The sequence below is a fragment of the Arachis hypogaea genome, chromosome 13 (genome assembly GCF_003086295.3).
Source record: "Arachis hypogaea cultivar Tifrunner chromosome 13, arahy.Tifrunner.gnm2.J5K5, whole genome shotgun sequence".
Classification (NCBI taxonomy): Eukaryota; Viridiplantae; Streptophyta; class Magnoliopsida; order Fabales; family Fabaceae; genus Arachis; species Arachis hypogaea.
In genome coordinates, this window is record NC_092048.1 from 141,612,805 (window position 1) to 141,632,104 (window position 19,300).

At 33.7% G+C, this 19,300-nt stretch overlaps 1 protein-coding gene, 1 long non-coding RNA gene and 1 pseudogene across 2 annotated transcripts; 1 reads left to right on the forward strand and 2 right to left on the reverse strand.

The window, feature by feature from the left end:
- Positions 1–3,115: 3,115 nt before the first annotated feature.
- Positions 3,116–7,348, reverse strand: LOC112792372 (berberine bridge enzyme-like 18). Its single transcript, XM_025835580.2, has 2 exons — positions 4,909–7,348; positions 3,116–4,198 (listed from the first exon to the last, which is right to left on the reverse strand). Exons 1-2 carry the CDS (start codon positions 5,576–5,578, stop codon positions 3,231–3,233), a joined length of 1,638 nt encoding a protein of 545 aa, XP_025691365.1. The 5' UTR covers positions 5,579–7,348; the 3' UTR covers positions 3,116–3,230.
- Positions 7,349–8,108: 760 nt separating this feature from the next.
- Positions 8,109–13,880, reverse strand: LOC112792373 (tetrahydroberberine oxidase-like; annotated as a pseudogene).
- A 1,153-nt stretch (positions 13,881–15,033) lies between these two features.
- Positions 15,034–16,578, forward strand: LOC112771666 (uncharacterized). Its single transcript, XR_003187171.2, has 4 exons — positions 15,034–15,309; positions 16,095–16,193; positions 16,276–16,324; positions 16,433–16,578. It is a non-coding gene; the product is annotated as an uncharacterized lncRNA (long non-coding RNA).
- Positions 16,579–19,300: the final 2,722 nt, after the last annotated feature.

Here is a 19,300-nt window from a genome sequence, read left to right on the forward strand (position 1 = left end):
ACGTTTTTATGAACACAAATTTATCTTATTTAATATTTATTAATTTTAGCGATAATTAATAAATATTAAATAAAACCAATTTAGGTTCTTTTGTTATATGGCAACTCATGGACTGTTCATTTAAGGTTTACTAAAGAAATCAAATAATCATGGTGATCATTTGGACTAAAGAGTTGTGTTGGAAAATTATTATTATTGACGTCAAATTCCCTCAACAAAATAGTTCCAGATCCTCTGAATAATAGGAAAGAAAATCCGTAGCATTAACTTCTTCTGCCCAACCCTATTTTTGTTGTCTTCTTATTCCTATATCAGTTGAGCTTGGCTTTTTAATTTCATCGGTTCATTGCATCCCGCCAAACTATAAACTTTTTAATTAAATGGATGTAATCACAATTATTAACAGAAATGACTGCTTAAAATATGATTTGTTACGGACTTAAATATTTATTTAAAATTAATAATTTCGTGTTTATTAGGATCATAAAATACGTGGCGCTCTAAGATTAAGATTACCTAACAATTTTTGGTCAACGAAAGTGATAAAGTCTAATGAGAACATTTGAGTTTAACCAATAATCGGGTTAACTTGGGAAGGTAAAACGCCTTATTTCCACCATCTCTGCTTAATAAAATTCTAATTAAGAATTGAGAATAGTCAATATTGAAGTCCTAAGAAGGTTTCTGTTGCAGAACAACTTGGTTATGTGGTGATTAGTGATTTGTTGCTTCTCCCTGTAAAGGTCCCGAAATGTGTCATTGTGGCTTGCACAATCCTGTGTATAATTTGATCCAATAATCTTTCGTTTTCGTGCTTTTGTAGATTTGCGATCATTTTTGGACAGGCCCGTAATTAACAAATTAAAGTTCTAAATGTAAATGTAAAAGGCCGCATTATATATCCGATATATCATTAGTTTATTAATTATATATTCTTAAAGAAAATGGAATCAAATTTGAATACACCAACTCGCAAGATTGGAATTCTTTAATTAGATATGTTTGAAAATAAACCCGACTAAGCACGCACCTACATATGACTGTGTGTATAAGTATAACCTATGATCCACAGAGATTTTGTTGAGTTATCGTATTTGTGTGTTAGATATATTTTAAACACAATATTTATCGATATCGTCTGATATGTGTGTTTGTTATGTTTATTTGTATCTTAATAAAAAATAAATTTTTTTTTTGAACATATCTGAACACATCTAAATACCATCACGTATTAACGTTTTCAGTCTTATTCTTAATATATATTTTTAAAATAAGTTTAGATATAATATATATTATTATTTATTAAAATAAAAAAATATTTTAAATACTTGATATAACTAAAATAAAACATTAAAAATTTTAATTTATATTTTAATATTAATAAAATATCAAAATATTATTACGATTTATCTAAAAAATACTTTATATTTTATATGTATATACGTATCTTCTTATCATATAAGATTTTAAAATTCACTTATTGTCATATCTTATATCGTGTCGTATTTCCTACCGTATTAATATTCATACATCATAAAGTATAACTATAGAAGAGGCAAGACCATTAGTCATCAAAGTGTGTATTTAACTTTGTAAACGCTATAAATTGTGAAAGTCAACATAATTGTGCATCCAAAAATGAGTAGGGCCACCAAAACGTATATTGTCATTAAAAATTTGTTATTATTTTCTAATTCAATTTTAAAACAACAAAATAAAAAATTAACCTCGAATTGGCTTACACTTTTGAGGTAGAATAAGAATACATTTATTTATTCACAAAACACTCCAAAAATTCTCTCCAATAAAAGCGCGCGCACACGTGTATGTATATATATAATCAGGTTAGATATACAAAAATTAATGATTAATATAAAATATATATCATAATATATAAAAAATATTAAATAATATATATTTATATATAAATATGTAATAACTAATTTTAATAATTAATTTTAAATATAAATAACATATAAGTCTTAGATTAATTAAAAATATTAAAATATCTTTGACTTTTTAAATTATGAGACATTTAAATTTTTTTATCCAAATTATTAAAATTTCTCTAAAAGACTGATTTATTTTTATATATATTTTGAATGATTTTGGATAAAAATATTTAAATGTTTCGTATTTTAAAAAATAAGAGACATTTTTATATTTTTAATTAATAATTAATTTATTTATTTTTAAAATAAAAAATTAATAACCTATTTATAGTTTACTCATATTTTTATATAGAGATCACAGATTTGGTTTTCAGTTGCAGAGTTAAGTTATTTATTTGAAAAAGAGATAATAAAACCAATAGAAAACGTACCACATTAATTTTCAGAAGATAGAAAACAAATTATATGTTAGCTATGGGCACAAGTACGTAGTGATCATCAACGTAAGTACGTAACAACCTTGATACACATACATATCCAACGTAACTTTCTCGATGATCATCACTAACCTCTGTCCTCAGATCTCTTCTGATTCTTCACTCACCATGAAAATGAAAGAAAATTATTACTCAGACATTCTCATCATCATCCTATGTACCTTCCAATCCACATTGATCATTTACTTAGTGCTACCTTACATCTGGATATGGTCAAAACCTGCCGACCCAAACAACCTAATTTAAAATGGGTATTAATAACTGTTAATTAAAATAATAAAATTTTGTACTTAACATTAACTTTTTTTATTACTATCTATTGTATTAATAGGTAATTATGTAATTCTAAAGTTGTCATATTATTAAAAAGATTAAGTTGATCTATTGGTTAACTCACTAGTTTGGTTAAACAAGTGTCAAAAGTTTAAGTCTCACTTTGTACATATAACAACTCATTAGTCAATAATAAATTCGTAAACAAAACTCCAATAATCTACCGCAGCTTAATTCTTAACTAAAGAGTTGGGAGAAAGATAGTCTAAATTTTTATTTGGAGCTCATATAATGATAACTTAAATAATTTATTTATAGTAAAAGAAGTCCTTGCAATAATTAATCATTTTAAGGCCGCAACTTTGGTGAGTTATATCTATACACAGATAAAAAATATTTTTTATCCTCATTCGCTCGGCCTTTCTACAATTTCTTTTTCAACAACAACAGCACTAATAATAACAATAATATATTACCGAATTACGATACATAGCACAAGAACGTTAACTTAACAAATTAAAGCAGCTAATTACTTTTTATTACATCCTATATTCCTATAAAGATTTCTCTATTTGCGTCCCAGAGGCAAAAGAGAAGGTATACTTTGTTCATTTCTAAAGAAGTTAAGAGGATCAACCTTGGTCTTCACATGTACCAATCTATTGAAATTATTCTTGAAATACTTAAGACCCCAAACGCTAGCTTTCTTATAACTTGTGTAGCCATTTTTGTTATTGACCCCAATGTCAAGGTCTCTATAATTGACATATGCAGCTCTAGGGGACTTTGACACAAAAGGTTCCATGTAACTATAAACCCTTCTAATCCAATTCATATGCCTTTCTGCCACGTCATCCCCCTCCTCTACCCAATACACTATATGCTGAATCTTACATATGTTCCCAGCTCTATGTGGGAACGGAATCTCAGATTCTGGAATCTCATCCATTCTTCCCCCGTATGGATTGAATATCATGAGTGCATATTGTGCCTCATCTTCATAAAACAGAGGCCACAAACCTTCTACACCTGACTCAGGAATTGGAACCGTCACATAATCTGATTTCCCTTTGAAATAAAACACAGAAGATTGAGTTCTGTTCAGCAACACTTGAGGGGATTCATTGCTTGAGAAACCACCCAGGTAAAGCACTGATTGGATCCAACTCATCTCAGAGCAATCTTGTTTAAGCAAACCCAATTCAGGGAAGCGTTCTTGCACCAGTGGAATGAGTTCCTCCACAGTTCCAAGAAACATGGATTCAAATGTGGCTTGTACTGTTAAACTCCCTTGTTTATTACTTGATGATGATGAGTTCAGTCTCTGCAAGATGATCCTGATGGTTAGGTTGTCGTCTAGTTTATTTGCCACAAGGTGCCACTTATGAACAAGCTCAGTTGCGTTTTGTTCTCGAGTTCTTGCAACTCTGAACACTGTTACAGTTGATGGAACCGTAACTAGCTGTATCTTCCATGAAATTATTACTCCAAAGCTTGCTCCACCGCCACCTCTAATGGCCCAAAAGAGATCCTCACCTGTGTTTGTTAAATATTTGTATTATTTTTTTTATATAAAATAATTTCACACGTGCATTTAACACCACATAGTACATAAATAATTATCCAAAAAAAACACATATAATTGCGTGATTATGTAAATTAAAATATAAAAAATACTAAAAAATCATCAGAATTTATTATTTTTTATTATTATTTAACTATCACCTCAATCTTTTTAGTCTAATTCCTTTAATCTAATAATCCAACAGCATATTTTATCCTATATTTTTAAACGTTGATAGCGAAAAATAATAAAGTCCAATAACCTCTAACATTTTTCGTAAAATATTTTATACCTAGATGTATCAAAATTAAACTCATAAAATACAAAATATTTTTATCTTCTCTCAATTAAAAAAAGTTTTAATATCAAAAATGAAAAGTAAGAGATGTGTATATAAAACTAGTGCTTGAAATATTACTCGACAATAAACTGATTTGACAATTTCATAAAAGATAGAATATATTATATAAAAATTTAATTTTGATTTATTAATAAACAATATAAAATCAATAAAATATTCTATTTTTATTAAGTAAAACTCAAACTCAAAATTTTTAAATGAGAACAGAAAGACTATGCCATATAAATTATAGTTTGTAATTAAATACATATAAAATCAAAATTAAATTCATTAAATAAATGACAAGATATTGCATTATAGTTAAATGATAAAAAAACTCACCCATGGCTTCCCTGTCAAGTAATCTACCATTGACATCAATAATGTGAGCATCGATGATGTTATCAGCAGCGAGGCCGTATTTACGCATCAAGAATCCATAGCCGCCACCACTGAATTGCCCACCAACTCCTACGGTGGAGCACACGGCGGCGGGAAATCCTAGGGTTTTGCTTTTTTGGCTGATTGCATAGTAAAGTTGACCAATAGTTGCACCAGCTTGGACCCATGCAGTACGGTTATCTGCGTCCACGTGGATCTCACTCAAGTTGATGAGGTCAATGATGACGAACGGAACTTCTGAAACGTATGAGAGGCCTTCATAGTCATGGCCGCCGCTTCGAGTTCTAATCTGCATGCCATGGCGTTTCGAACATATGATTGTGGCTTGGATTTGGGATATTTCTGAGGGTGTTACGATTACAAGGGGCTTTGACGTTGTGTTCGTTTCGAATCTCAGGTTTTGAATGGAGAATTGGAGTACGGATGAGTAGGATGAGTTGGATTTGGTGTAAACAAGCTTAGATGTTGATGTTGAATTATTCGAATATTGATAAAGGCATTCCACCAAGTTTTCGTTATTGTTAGTATCATCATCAAGTGTGCTTGCTGATGAACATGTTAAGGATAAAGAGAACAGAAGAACAATGAAATACCAACTTATAGAATTCATTATATTTTGTGTTGAGAATACTATTGTGTGCTTTGTATATGAGTATCAGATTTATATAATAGTCACGACTAGCTAATTTAATTTGATACGTACCCAAAAGTGTGAATGAAGATTTATTTTTTGATATGATATTGAAGTTCAACACTACCTAAAAATAACATTATAATCAAAGTGTAAATATAAGAATAAAAGAGATTAGAAATCAATTTTGATCATATGCAGTGGGAGACAATTCAATCACGTAAAAGTAGACAGATGGTTATGTTGAAAAATATATAGAATCCTCAAACTTGTTGAAAATTTGTTTAGACAAGTCTTGAACAATAAAGATATATATTTATTTCTATGGATAATATATATCTAAAGAGGTGACGTCTATGGTAAATGTAAGGGTTTGCTGGCTAAGACTGACCAACGAATTTGGATTGGACACGTGGGTTCGTTTGACTTGAATGAGAGTAATTTGACTCACGGTAAATGAGATAACAAGCAACGGTGAAATTTTTTAATCTTTCTCTCTTTTCTTTTGAGTTTTGACAATGTCCAGGCAAACAAATGACTCGACCCGACCTTATTAACATCTCAGTCCAACAGGTTGTCATCACGACCCGGATCCTACTCTAGACGTCCTCAGTGTTCTTCTTCATGCCCGATGCTGCAATGAACTGAAGACAGCGCCTCCACCTCTGTTGTTTCCAGGATCGATGTGCTCCGCTGGCCCGGACTTCTTTGCTTGATGCTTTCCGCCGTCACCTAACGCAGCTTGGTTCAGGATACTCCTTTCCTTTGCCGCTCTGGCCTCATGCGATGGCCTTCGCCGATTCCCTTCCACGGCTCTTGGAGGTTGTTGGGTTGGTTTGCCTCCTGGTTTCTTCGAAGGTCAAGAAGAAGATTCAGGTGCCATCGCCGCGCCCAATTCCTTCGATCTAGATCCGGCTGAAGATAATGTCTTCGCTTCTGGGCCGCCCCCTTCCTTGCTTACCGTTGTTGCTCCATCCAGTCCTTCTCATCGCGTTTTCTAGGACCACGGATATGGCTGTGTCGTGCTCTCTATAGCCATCGATCTCAGTGCCTCTGTGGTTGCCCTGTGATACCTCCGCGATGGTGTTGCTTCCTGTGACGGTACAGCTGCCCACGACGGTGATGCTGCCGGCGATCATTTTGTTTCCAGTATTCCTTTTTGGCCTTGTATTTATCCTCAGTAAATTTTCCACACTTGGGGCGTTTCACATTCGCCTAATTACACATTAACGCATAACAGCCATCTATCCTCACTTAATCCGCTTGCCACGCGTCATTCTTTCAATGGCTGGTCAACTCCTTAGTCACGCTTAGGCACCCATAGTTGAGCCACCAGAGACTCCACCATCTAAAGAAGCTTCAACTTAACAAACGCTACAATCAACTTATACCTCGCTCACACGCAAACTACTTGTTTAGACTTTAGACAAGTCGTGTAATTGAATACTCTTTGTAAATTAAAAACTTAAGGATGTATGACTAACTGGTATGCTTACTGAGGCTTATCACTTTTGATGGAGCTTGTCACTTTTGAAATTTGAAGGCAGGATCTACCTCAGATAGGACTACAATAAAGTATAGTTCATAGTTGTTTGTCTCTATTCAGTATTCAGGATTCCATTATTTAGTGTAAACTTCTTGGAATTATTGTAGTATTGCCCAGTCAAATTCTTCTACGTGTGAAAGTCAACTATGCTGATTGACATCCCGAAATAAAATTCAACCAATAAATAAATATCGTGCGTTGAATTTGAGTTTAGTGTAATTGTGTCTTTTTAAATCAAAATCCTTCTGTCGATTTTGCGACAAATATTGTAACAATTGAAAAGTCGTTGTGTAGAGTATACATTTTGTTTCTTAAGATTGAAAAAATTTAAAAATATTTTTTTATATTTATTTTAATTTCAACTTTAATGTTTTAATCTTTAAAGTTTTTTTTTTTATAATCAACATATAGTCTATATTGTTGAGGCGATACAAGACATGTCTTTTTTGTTCTTCTATAATTTACATTTTTAAAAAAGAAACATCCGAAGTTTTAAAACATTTAGAACTCTAGAGCATCTATGATTCACATATGAGATAGTCTTTCTTATATTTACATTTAAAACGTTTATAATAGCAAATTCAATATGAGATTGTCTGTCTTATATGATTCACACATCCCATGTGCACTTATCAATTATACTGAGCAACATAATGGCAATAAGTTTTCTCTGTTTTAGACCTTCCAACCTAACAAATTGCATATAATTGTTAGTAGTTGTTCATAATTATCTTAAGCTTTTCCTATCTTTCTTCTAAGTTTGAGTTTATGCGCCTTCAAAATTGTTGAAGCAAGCCGGATCACAATGTTTATCTAGAATCATCACCAACTTGTAAGTAATGATTATCTGCATAACCATTTTATGGTCACGGCTAAGAAGCTAATTTGGGATTTCAATTAAGAGTTAGCACTGCCAGAATATTCCCAAGCTCTTCCACTCATTTTGATTCAGGATAAGAAAAATTTAGGACACAGTAAACATATTTTTTCTTTTTTATAAATAACCATCTTGAAGCTCTCAAGGTCCTCATGCAAAATATATATTAGGCATTGAAGTAGCCTCTGAAATAATATTGTTATGGAAGAAGGACACCCTCCATACACTGATACACAGAAGCAAATGAATAAAGCAGCTTATTTGATTATATATGCTGCTGATCTTAAAATATTTATTTGTGACTCTTTGACACGAGTGAAGGTATACTCTGTTCATACCTGAAGAAATTAAGAGGATCAACCTTGGTCTTCACATGTGCCAACCTATTGAAGTTGTTCTTGAAATACTTCTCACCCCAAACGCTAGCTTGCTTATAGCTTGTGTAGCCATTAATGTTATTGACCCCAATATCAAGATCTCTATAGTTGACATATGCAGCTCTAGGGGACTTTGAAACAAGCGGTTCCATATAACTATATAGCCTTCTAAGCCAATGGATGTTCCTTTGTGCGGCTTCATCCCCTTCTTCCTGCCAAAAAACTAGGTAAAGAACTAAGCACAAGTTTCCAGATCTGTGTGGAAATGGAAGTTCAGACTCAGAAATCTCATCCATTCTGCCCCCAAAAGGAAACAATTGCATAAATACACCTTTGCCCTCATCTTCATTGAACAGTGACCATATTCCGTCTAACCCATCTTCAGGAATGGGATGTCTCAAATAGTCAGATTTTGCTTTATAAGTAGTTTGCACTGAAGTTGGATTTCTTTGCAGCAAATAACCAAGGGATCGAGCAACTCTAGTCATGAAGACGACCGATTCGATCCAGCTCATCTCGGTATAATCTTCCTTGACCAAACCCAATTCTGGGAAGCTTTCTTGCATCAGGGGAATGAGCTGATCCTTACCTCCAAGAAACACGGCTTCAAATGTGGCTTGTGTTGTTAACTCTCCCTTTTTACTTGAATTCACCCTTTGCAATATGAGATTAATGGTTATGTCCTCATGAATTTTACTTGCCACAAGCTGCCACTTAAGAATAAGCTTAGTTGCATTCTGTTCCAAGGTTCTTTTAACTCTGAATACTGTTACGGTTGATGGAACTGAAACTAGTTTGACCTTCCATGCTAGGATGACTCCAAAGCTTGCTCCACCACCACCTCTAATGGCCCAGAAAAGGTCCTCACCCATAGCTTTTCTGTCAAGAAGCCTTCCCTTCACATCAATCATGTGAGCATCAACTATGTTATCAGCAGCAAGGCCATATTTACGGATCAAGAATCCATAGCCACCGCCACTGAAGTGTCCACCAACTCCTACAGAGGGGCATACACCCGCTGGAAAAGCCAGAGTTTTGCTTTTCTCATTGATTCTATAATAAAGTTCACCTATAGTTGCCCCGGCTTGAACCCATGCAGTTCTTTTTTCTACGTCCACCTCAATTTTTCTGTACTTTATGAGATCAATGACAACAAATGGAACTCGAGAAGTATAGGAGATTCCCTCAAAGTCATGGCCACCACTTCAGGTTCGAATCTGCAAGCCATGGCGTCGGGCACAAATTATGGTGGCTTGAACATGGGAAGCATGCCGGGGTGTCACAATGACAAGGGGTTTAGGGGTTGTTTTGGTGGCAAATCTATGGTTGTGAACAGAATACTTGAGTACAGATGAATAGGAGGAAATGGTTTTGGTGTAGACAAGCTTAAAGATTGACGCGGAGTTATGAAGTTGAAGACACTGAAGGAAGTCTTCTTCAGTATGAGACACACAAGACACGAATGAAAATAAAAGGACAATTATGACAACAGTAAAATGTGGTCTTGGGTCCTTCATTTTGTTGGTGTCTGTGCACCAGAGTTATTGCAAATTCAGAAACACCACTCTACTGCTTTTTAAATTGACTGCTTTGTCCCAAAATTTAGCACTATTATCAGATGAATTTTTCTAATAAGAAAAGTGAGCAACACAAATTATCACGTGTTGTATAAACACAAATGACCTCTAATACCGCTTTTTACATGACATTATGAAATCCTGTTACCTGATCAAACAATATACTTGCTTCTTTTTCTATTTTTAATTTTCCATCAGCTTTTGTTTATGACACACTTATGATTCCTGTGAAGGGACATTGAGAGCTTCCTTGACTGCACTATGGAGTTAGTGGTTTTCTTTCCTCTCTGCCATTCTTACGAAATTACCGTCCAAAATGAGTAGATAAATAAAGTTAATGATAGCTAATGCATAGTTATATACTAGCACAACTGCGAATAGGATTGGGTAAGCATAATTGTATAGGCAGCTAATAATTAAGAACTTGAACAGTTCTCAGAACTTATAAATTTCAATTATTTGGTAGAAAGCTATATGCATTATTTAGTCACGTTCATCACGATGTTGGATCCAGCATCAGCATGATGCTGAAGAGTTATTAGGAGCAAAATTTGTACACCACTAAGCAGAAAAGATTTATATAATTAACAGCGAATGAGTGGCATTAATTGATGAAGGGGTAGATAATTAGAGAGAGGATAAACACAAACTACCCCACACTGCGGAATCCAGCCAACAGAGTTGGTTAACGTACCTTATCTGCTTATCAAGAATCAAATTGGGCCAATCCAAAATGATGGCAAAAGAGAAAATAAAGAGTAGTGTGGCCTTGAGTGGGGGAAGAATGTGCCCACTGTGAACAAGGAAAAGAATAAAAATAAATAATCTAACCATGATAATGTGGGAGTTGGAACTGTTATTCAAATGGAGTGTATTTTTATCCTTTAGTGATCTTTTCAGGTGTTAATTTTTACCTTGTTCCTTTGGTTTTCGGACTTTATGATCTACTATCTTCGGCTTCTCTTACATCTCTTAGCTATCAAGGGGGAAAAAGAATGAATACCTTCCATGAATTCATCCAAGTAGCTATTTTCCTGAATTTCTTCACCCCAAACTGCTCAGCCACCCAACTTTCACAGCTGCAAGATTTCATCTGCAACATAAATCTACATCAGAAACTTCGATTCATTCATTAACAACACAAATGTCAGACAAGTGTAGCAAGTCTTGCTCATACAAAAGTGAAACATAAAGATGATAAAGTTAACACAAACGATATTGTTATCCTTTAGTGACTGAAACCGAAAAAAAAAAACATAGCCCTCAACAAATTTTGAATTAGGACTTATTAATCTGAGAATTTCACAAAGAATATGTAATATGGAGTATAGACATATATAACTCACAAGTATATAACTTAGAGAAATAAGTGCCTCAACACAACAATTGGAAAAAGATAATACACATAATAAAAATATTCTAGAAATAAAAATTTGTACACCACTTTTTCTCTATTCCAATTATCTACAGTAGATAAGTATATTAAATTTTCAAACAAAAAAACAACAAAAATAAATAATATCTTATTGTTATATTATAGAAGAAGTTTCTTAATAAAATTTTTTAATTGACAAGATAAATATAATCCCCTGTTATACAACTTTTAAATGATACCACTACAAGACATTTAAAACAAACATAACTCTTTCTATGGACCAAAAACAAACAAAATAATGACAAAAACTTAAAATAAATGGTTATTGAAATATATTTGGACCTAAATCAAACTTCTATCTATCACGGTCAAATCTAGAATTGACCATATTTGCAGAAATAAAAGAATAATCAAGCATCATTATTATTATTACGGTCAGTTAGCTTTTTGTTTTGTTTTATGGGTTTTAAAATGGGTCAGGTTTAGTTTCTTTCAAATATATGACTAAATTCAATCCATTTATAGTGCTTCAAAGGAAGTTTAGACTAATTGAGCACCTCAATCATACAAGTGATAATATCGCTTTTGGCTTTTGCCCCTCAATCATATTAGCCCACATCCAATCATTCTCTATAGTTTTTTGTTATTGAAGGACTAAACTAATAACAGCTTTCTTTAGAGTGCTAAATTTATATCACCTATAACTTTTGGGTATCAAAGTGATAGTTTGCTAATTACTCTTTTTTTAAGACAAGAATTTCATTGAGACTGAGGAGGAAAATCAACATTTAAAAAAAAAACGAAAAACAAACTTGATATTTCAAGTAATTACACACTGTCAATAACTTGATATCTCAACCAACTTGAAAGTAATTGAAGTTATTAATGACTGAGGTAATTGTTTTACGATGAAAATTGAAAAGTAAATGGACTTAATTCACTATGTACCTACAAAGGCTTTCTTGTCTATTTGTTTATTGATGACAGCTTGTCATTATTCATACATACAAATGGTGTTGTTGAACCAGAATATTGCATTATCTCAATGTGCAGAATCTCCTGAACTTGTCTTTGTTAATACTGAATTCTCTTGGCTCCCGCAATTAAATAATTTAGAAAAGATTGCATCAGAAATTCAGATTACACTAAAAAAAAGAAGATAAATAAATAAATAAATAACTTACAGCTGCATTCGGTAACTGAATTAATGGGTACGATCAGAACATCACTCCGATCTTCTTTCTTAGACAGTTAGACATGGTTTTACTTCATCAGATTGAAGCATCCTCTCCAAAACCCGATCAATGGTTACATCAATCCGATAAGATAGAAACTTAAAATTAGAAATGTCAAAAGGAAAGAGATAATATGTTCAGTACATTGTTTATGGCCACTATTCAAATGCAGTTATCCCTGTGTATCCCTCCTCACCCCAAAGTCGTTTCAGAACTCAGTTGTTCTGAAATTTTTACAAATTGTTATGTTGAGGTTGAGCAGCAACCCTTAGGAAGCAATGCATCATATATCGTGTTTTAATGGGGGCAAAAGAAAGGCTAATTCAATAAAAGTTAGTACAGAAATCAAAATCAATAAGCAACTTCTCAAGGTTATTCTAAATAATCTCCAAAAGTTCCAGACATATTATTATATTATAATAATAATAAGTGCCATAAAACAACAATTTTTTTTTAAAAAAAGTGCAAACATCATTTTAACAGAAAAGAAAAATTGTTTAAATTCAGATTGACATTAGATCAACACACTTTTTTCTCTATTGCACACACCACCTTCCAAGTAAATGAAGGAACAAGAACATACCCCGAAGTTGTGAAACCGAATACCAAGCCATACTCTGCATTTGACCAATCACTTATTGGCAGTAAAATCCAAACTTCTTCAGCCTTCATTTATATATCCCGAGAGGCATCCAAAACCTCACTTAAAATCATAACAATCTCCCCACTTGTCTTCCTTCATTCCTGGAAGTGGCCTTTTTTAAATCATACAAAAAGCAATGCACAAAATCATTCACCTACACAAGTAAACAAAAGAACAAAACAAAGTAGATTCTTTTCTAGACATTGAAAATCATATTTGAACCCTAACTACTTTGTAATTTCAAACTCTTTTAACTAAAAAAAACACTAATGCCGAAAGTGTTTCAAGAATTAGCCTGTATGTGCCACGAGAGCATTCTGCGAAACCTTCCGCATCGAAAACTTCCGGGAAGCCAAGCCATGCGGGAGCGCCATTTGCGATTTGGAAGGTTGCAATCGTACAGATGAAACAAACACCTTAGGGTTTTGGAATGGGTTCTGATGTGGCTTCGGCGTCGGTTATCGGGGGGAGTTTCCCCCATCGCCACGGCGGGAACGGTGTAGGTGGCCGTACATTCGCGGGAAAATGGAAACGAAATTGCGAAACGATAGTGACAGTGGCGCGATGCATGGAATGGAACACAGAAAAACTGTGACTCCAACCAAAAGGGAAAACAAAAAAAAAATCAAAGACGAATTTATTGAGCAAAACTGAATTATGGAAGTCCAATAAGAGTCCAATGTGAGCCCATTTTATATGTTGTTGTTAGCGTCTATCTTAAGCCCACTGACTCTAATGTTCGCGTATGGTCATAAATTTCGATCTACTGCACCGACAAGGAAATTTTTTTAAAAAACTAAAATAAAAAACACGCTATAGCACCGACCAATAAAAAAAGTCTGTTTGTCCTATTCCTATGTTTGTAAGAACTCAGAAGTAAGAACTAATAAAACTAGTAGTTTGTAGTTTTTAAATAATTTAACAAAATTTAAATTTTATCTATTAAAATATGTTTCATTAGATGGTAAAATTAGAATACATTTTCTTATAATAAATCTAACATAAAAATACAAAACTATTTATAAAAAATCATAACACTAATAAAATGATAGTATATTTAACCTTTTATTTATCTGAATATATAAAAGATTAAAAAAATAAAATTAGTCAAACAATTATGAGTTTGAATATTATAAATAGTAAAAGGTATTTTTTATTTGTTTATAGATATACATAATAAAAAATATTTTTAAATAAAAATTTATATATTAAATTTTTTTATCTTAATTATATACAGTAGATAAGTATTTTAGACTTATAAAAGAACAACAAAAAATAAAATCTATTGTTATATTATTGCGGATTTGATTTTTCTTAAATCAAATTTTTTTAATTGACAAAACATATATATAATCCTTTATCATATAACTTTTAAATGAGACTTACACAAGCCATTTATTAATTTATATAGGAATTTAAAAGTTAAAACAAACATAATGCTTTCTTTTTTAACAAAAACCAAACAAAACTACGAGAAAAACATAAAATAAACGGTTACTGAAATATATTTTTGTGTGTGTGTCTATTGAAAAAGTTATTGAAATATATTTGGACCTAAATCAAACTCTTTATGTATAAGAATCAAACCTAAAATTGACCATATTTGCAGAAATAAAAGGTTGATCAAGCATTATTATTATTATTATCGTCAGTTAGCTTAGCTTTTTTTTTTTTTTGGGTTCTAAAATGGGTCAGGTTGGGCCAAAGAAATTTAATTTTTGTCACAAAAGTAGCGTTTTTGGTTAGCGTCAATGGTAAGCCTACCTAAACCTATAAATATGCCTCGTTTGTGAGTCTTATTCGAGTGTGAATTTTCTGTTTTCAATTTTCATCATCCCTTTCTGATTTATGCTTTCTCTGAATTTTCGGTCTCCTGTTCTTCATGCATTGCCATAAGCATAGCGTAGTTGCATTATGTTGCGGGTGAAAGAAACGAAAACATTGCTACTAGGGTTATTTTTTCTCTGCATTTCGTGATGCCATTGGTAATGTGAAGCAGAACGGTGGCAGAGAAGAAGCTATCCATGTAGTGAAAGAACAAACACTGCATCACCTCTCTCGCCTCCTCAAGGATTTCAAGGTCAATTACTCTTCACTCGTCACTCTATCTTTCTCTCCCTTTTCTATTTTGTTTTCCGTTCACAATTGTAAAAGTTCATAACTCTTTTAGAAATCTTGGTTCCTTTTCACAATCAGAAAAACGAGGAAGAGGATCAAGATGGTATCTTTCTTTTCTTTTCTTTGTTTGCACGTTCGAATAGGAGTCTTTTTTTTTTAAAAAAAAAAAGAAAGAAAACTTTTCCCCTGCACTATTAGTGAGTCAGTGGCAATGCCTCAAGATTCAAGAATCAAGATCTTTCTACTTTCTATTTTAGGGTTTCTTTGGTTTTGCTTTGTTATCCTTACAAGACAAGTTCAAGCTTTGATGTTTTGAAATTAAGCAATGGGTATTATTTTTAATGTTTTAAAAATTGGATAAAAAAAAAGAAAATATGCGGGAGGGGGTCTCTTTGATTTTGCATGGTGCTAAAAGAATCCTTGTATATGCTGCACTTACTGAATAGAATTGGGGATGGTCAAGCCTCGTTACACGTATATTGTCAATTTAGTAGAGTCAGCATAATGAACAGGTGGAAGTGGAACCTGCTACTCTTGTGCTATTAGGCCAACAATGCAAAAAGTTTTTTTGGTATTATTGATTGCCGGACTCTCTTTTATATTTTTACAATAATGTTGCAATCACCCTTAGATAGTGTTTTTGGCAATTTGACATGTCCTACTTTTAATTCTAGTTGAAGCTGTGATTGTTCTCTGTACACTATAATAAGCAATTCTTTTTTTTTTTTTTTGTGCTGTGGAATTCAGGCCTCTGCTATCGCTACATAATGAAATTGGAATGGATCCACTAGTCATTAGAGTAAGGGCAGTGCCTGGGCTTGTTGCTGCGGATAACTTTGCTCTTTGGTCAGTGTTAATTCAAAATTTGGCAAAAATTGGATATGACATGGCTTCCTATGATTGGAAATTTTCTTTCGAAAATACTCAGGTTCAATTATTATTTCAAGAGTAAACCTACAATTATAATCTCTGGAGAGGTATACTTTCAACTAGTATAATTTAAGTTGGACAATGCATTTTAGAGACCAGTCTGTATGTAGATGGAGGAGTAAAATTGAGCTTTTGTTTTTGCTTCTTGGTTTAAGGTACAAAGATTGATGGACGCTAGCTATCTAGTTAGACTTGTTGGAGACCCAATACTGAAGGCATCCTGACTCTTGAGGTTGGTGCAGTTTCTTTTTTTCTTTTTTTTTTTTTTTTACTTTAGTCATGATTTCTCATTATTCATTTTCTGTGCATATTAAATAAAAATGTTTTGCTCCTTTAAAAAGTCATTCATAAAAATTTATTTCCACATTGGAATTTGGAAAGAATGATGGATATCAATGTGGCTAGAATCATTTTTGAGATAAGCATAATGGTTGATCTTACGAGCATGGTAGAACAGTGGGATTATATTCATGACTCTTTTGAATATGTTAAAAGAAATGCTATACTAAGAAGCATGGTATGCATGTCATTCATAACACGGTCTATGTAGAACTTTGTTGCAATTACATAGACGATTTCAAGTCCGGAAAAAAAAGGAGGATGAATGATGGACCCAATTTATGATCTTAAAAATTGAGATATGACATTTTTGGACCCAATTTGAAATAAAGGATGATGGTATACGTTACTTTTATGATATGAAAAGAATGTGGCATGATGTACGTAATCCGATTGATCAAAAAAGATAGTTTTTATGATCTCAAAGATTGAGATATGACATATTTGGACCCAATTTGAAATAAAGGAAGATGGTATATGTTGCTTTTATGATATGAGAAGGCGGGTGATGTACTTGATTTAATTGATCCAAATCGATAGCTTTAAAGATCTCAAAAATTGAGATCTAACATACTTGGACCCAATTTGAAATAAAAGAGAATGGTATACGTTGCTTTTATAATATGATAACAAGGTGGCATGATGTACTTGACCCAATTGATCCAAAACGATAGCTTTTATGATCTCAAAGATTGAGATATGGCATAACAATTTGAAGTAAAGGAGGATGGTATTGTTTTTATGATACGAGAAGAAGCTGGAATGATGTACTTGACCCAGTTGATCTAAAAAAATAGCTTTTATGATCTTAAAGATTGAGCAATGACATACTTGAACCCAATTTAAAATAAATAAAGACAATATACATTGCTTTTGATAAAAAAATGATAGCTTTTATTATCTCAAAATTTGAGAAATGACATACTTGACCCAATACGAAATAAAGAAAGATGGCATGATACGAGAAGAAGGTAGCCTGATGTTCACGATCCAATTGATCCAAAATGATAGCTTTTATGATCTCAATAGTGGCGTGATGATGTACCAAGGTCGTGGCATGCTTGAAACATGAAAATTTACTATAGTTAAAAGCGAATTTCACTACCTGATGTACTCTTTTTTCCGACTTCACGGTTTTTTCCCAAAAAAGGGTTTTTCTGAAGGGGGTTTTAACGAGGCATCAAAGTGGAGTCTGGGCTGAAAAACTTCCTCAAGTACTATGGGCATATCGGACTACACCTCAGTCTGCCACAGGAGAAACACCCTTGTGACTTGCTTATGGCATAGAAGCCATGATACTAATTGAAATTAATGAGCAAAGTCCAAGGGTGAGCTTCTACGATGAGGTTGGCAACGTACAGGGGCATAAAGAAGAGCTCGAGCTACTCCCTGAAGTCCGAGAACAAGCCCAGATAAGAGAAGCAGCGTTGAAGCAAAGGATGACAAACAGATACAAAAAGAAAGTCATTCGAAGAAGTTTCGTCCCAGACGACCTGGTCTTAATCAGAAATGACATTGGAGTCAACAAATGGGGGGAACGAAAGCTCGCTGCTAATTGAAAAGGGCCATATAAGATAAGTGAAGTCTTAGGAAAGGCATACTACAAGGTAACCGACTTGAGCGGTACCGAGCTACCAAGGTCGTGGTATGCTTGTAACATGAAAAGGTACTATAGTTAAAAGCGAACTTCACTCCCTGATGTACTCTTTTTCCCGACTTCACGGTTTTTTCCCAAAAAAGGGTTTTCCTGAAGGGGGTTTTAACGAGGAATCAAAGTGGAGTTTGGGCTGAAGAACTCCCTCAAGTACTATGGGCATATCGGACTACACCTCAGTCTGCCACAGGAGAAACACCCTTCCGACTTGCTTATGGCATAGAAACCATGATACCAATTGAAATCAATGAGCAAAGTCCAAGGGTGAGCTTCTACGATGAGGTTGGCAACGTACAAGGGCATAAAGAAGAGCTCGAGCTACTCCCTGAAGTCTGAGAACAAGCCCAGATAAGAGAAGCAGCGTTGAAGCAAAGGATGACAAACAGATACAAAAAAAAGTCATTCGAAGAAGTTTCGTCCCAGACGACCTGGTCTTAATCAGAAATGACATCGGAGTCAACAAATGGGGGGAACGAAAGCCCACTGCTAATTGAAAAGGGCCATATAAGATAAGTGAAACCTTAGGAAAAGCATACTACAAGGTAACCGACTTGAGCGGTACCGAGCTACCAAGGTCGTGGCATGCTTGTAACATGAAAAGGTACTATAGTTAAAAGCGAACTTCACTCCCTGATGTACTCTTTTTCCCGACCTCACGGTTTTTTCCCAAAAAAGGGTTTTCCTGAAGGGGTTTTAACGAGGCATCAAAGTGGAGCCTGAGCTGAAGAATTCCCTCAAGTACTATGGGCATATCGGACTACACATCAGTCTGCCACAGGAGAAACTCCCTTCTGACTTGCTTATGGCATAGAAGCCATGATACCAATTGAAATCAATAAGCAAAGTCTAAGGGTGAACTTCTACGATGAGGCTGGCAACGTACAGGGGCATAAAGAATAGCTTGAGCTACTCCCTGAAGTCCGAAAACAAGCCCAGATAAGAGAAGCAGCATTGAAGCAAAAGATGACAAACAGATACAAAAAGAAAGTCATTAGAAGAAGTTTCGTCCCAGACGACCTGGTCTTAATCA

Bases quoted from the DNA above. Each gene is read 5' to 3' on its own strand.
- LOC112792372 (XM_025835580.2), bottom strand. From the start codon at position 5,578: ATGAATTCTATAAGTTGGTATTTCATTGTTCTTCTGTTCTCTTTATCC. The intron at 4,199-4,908 runs GTGAGTTTTTTT...TAACAAACACAG, and splicing joins ACTTGACAGGGAAGCCATGG to GTGAGGATCTCTTTTGGGCC.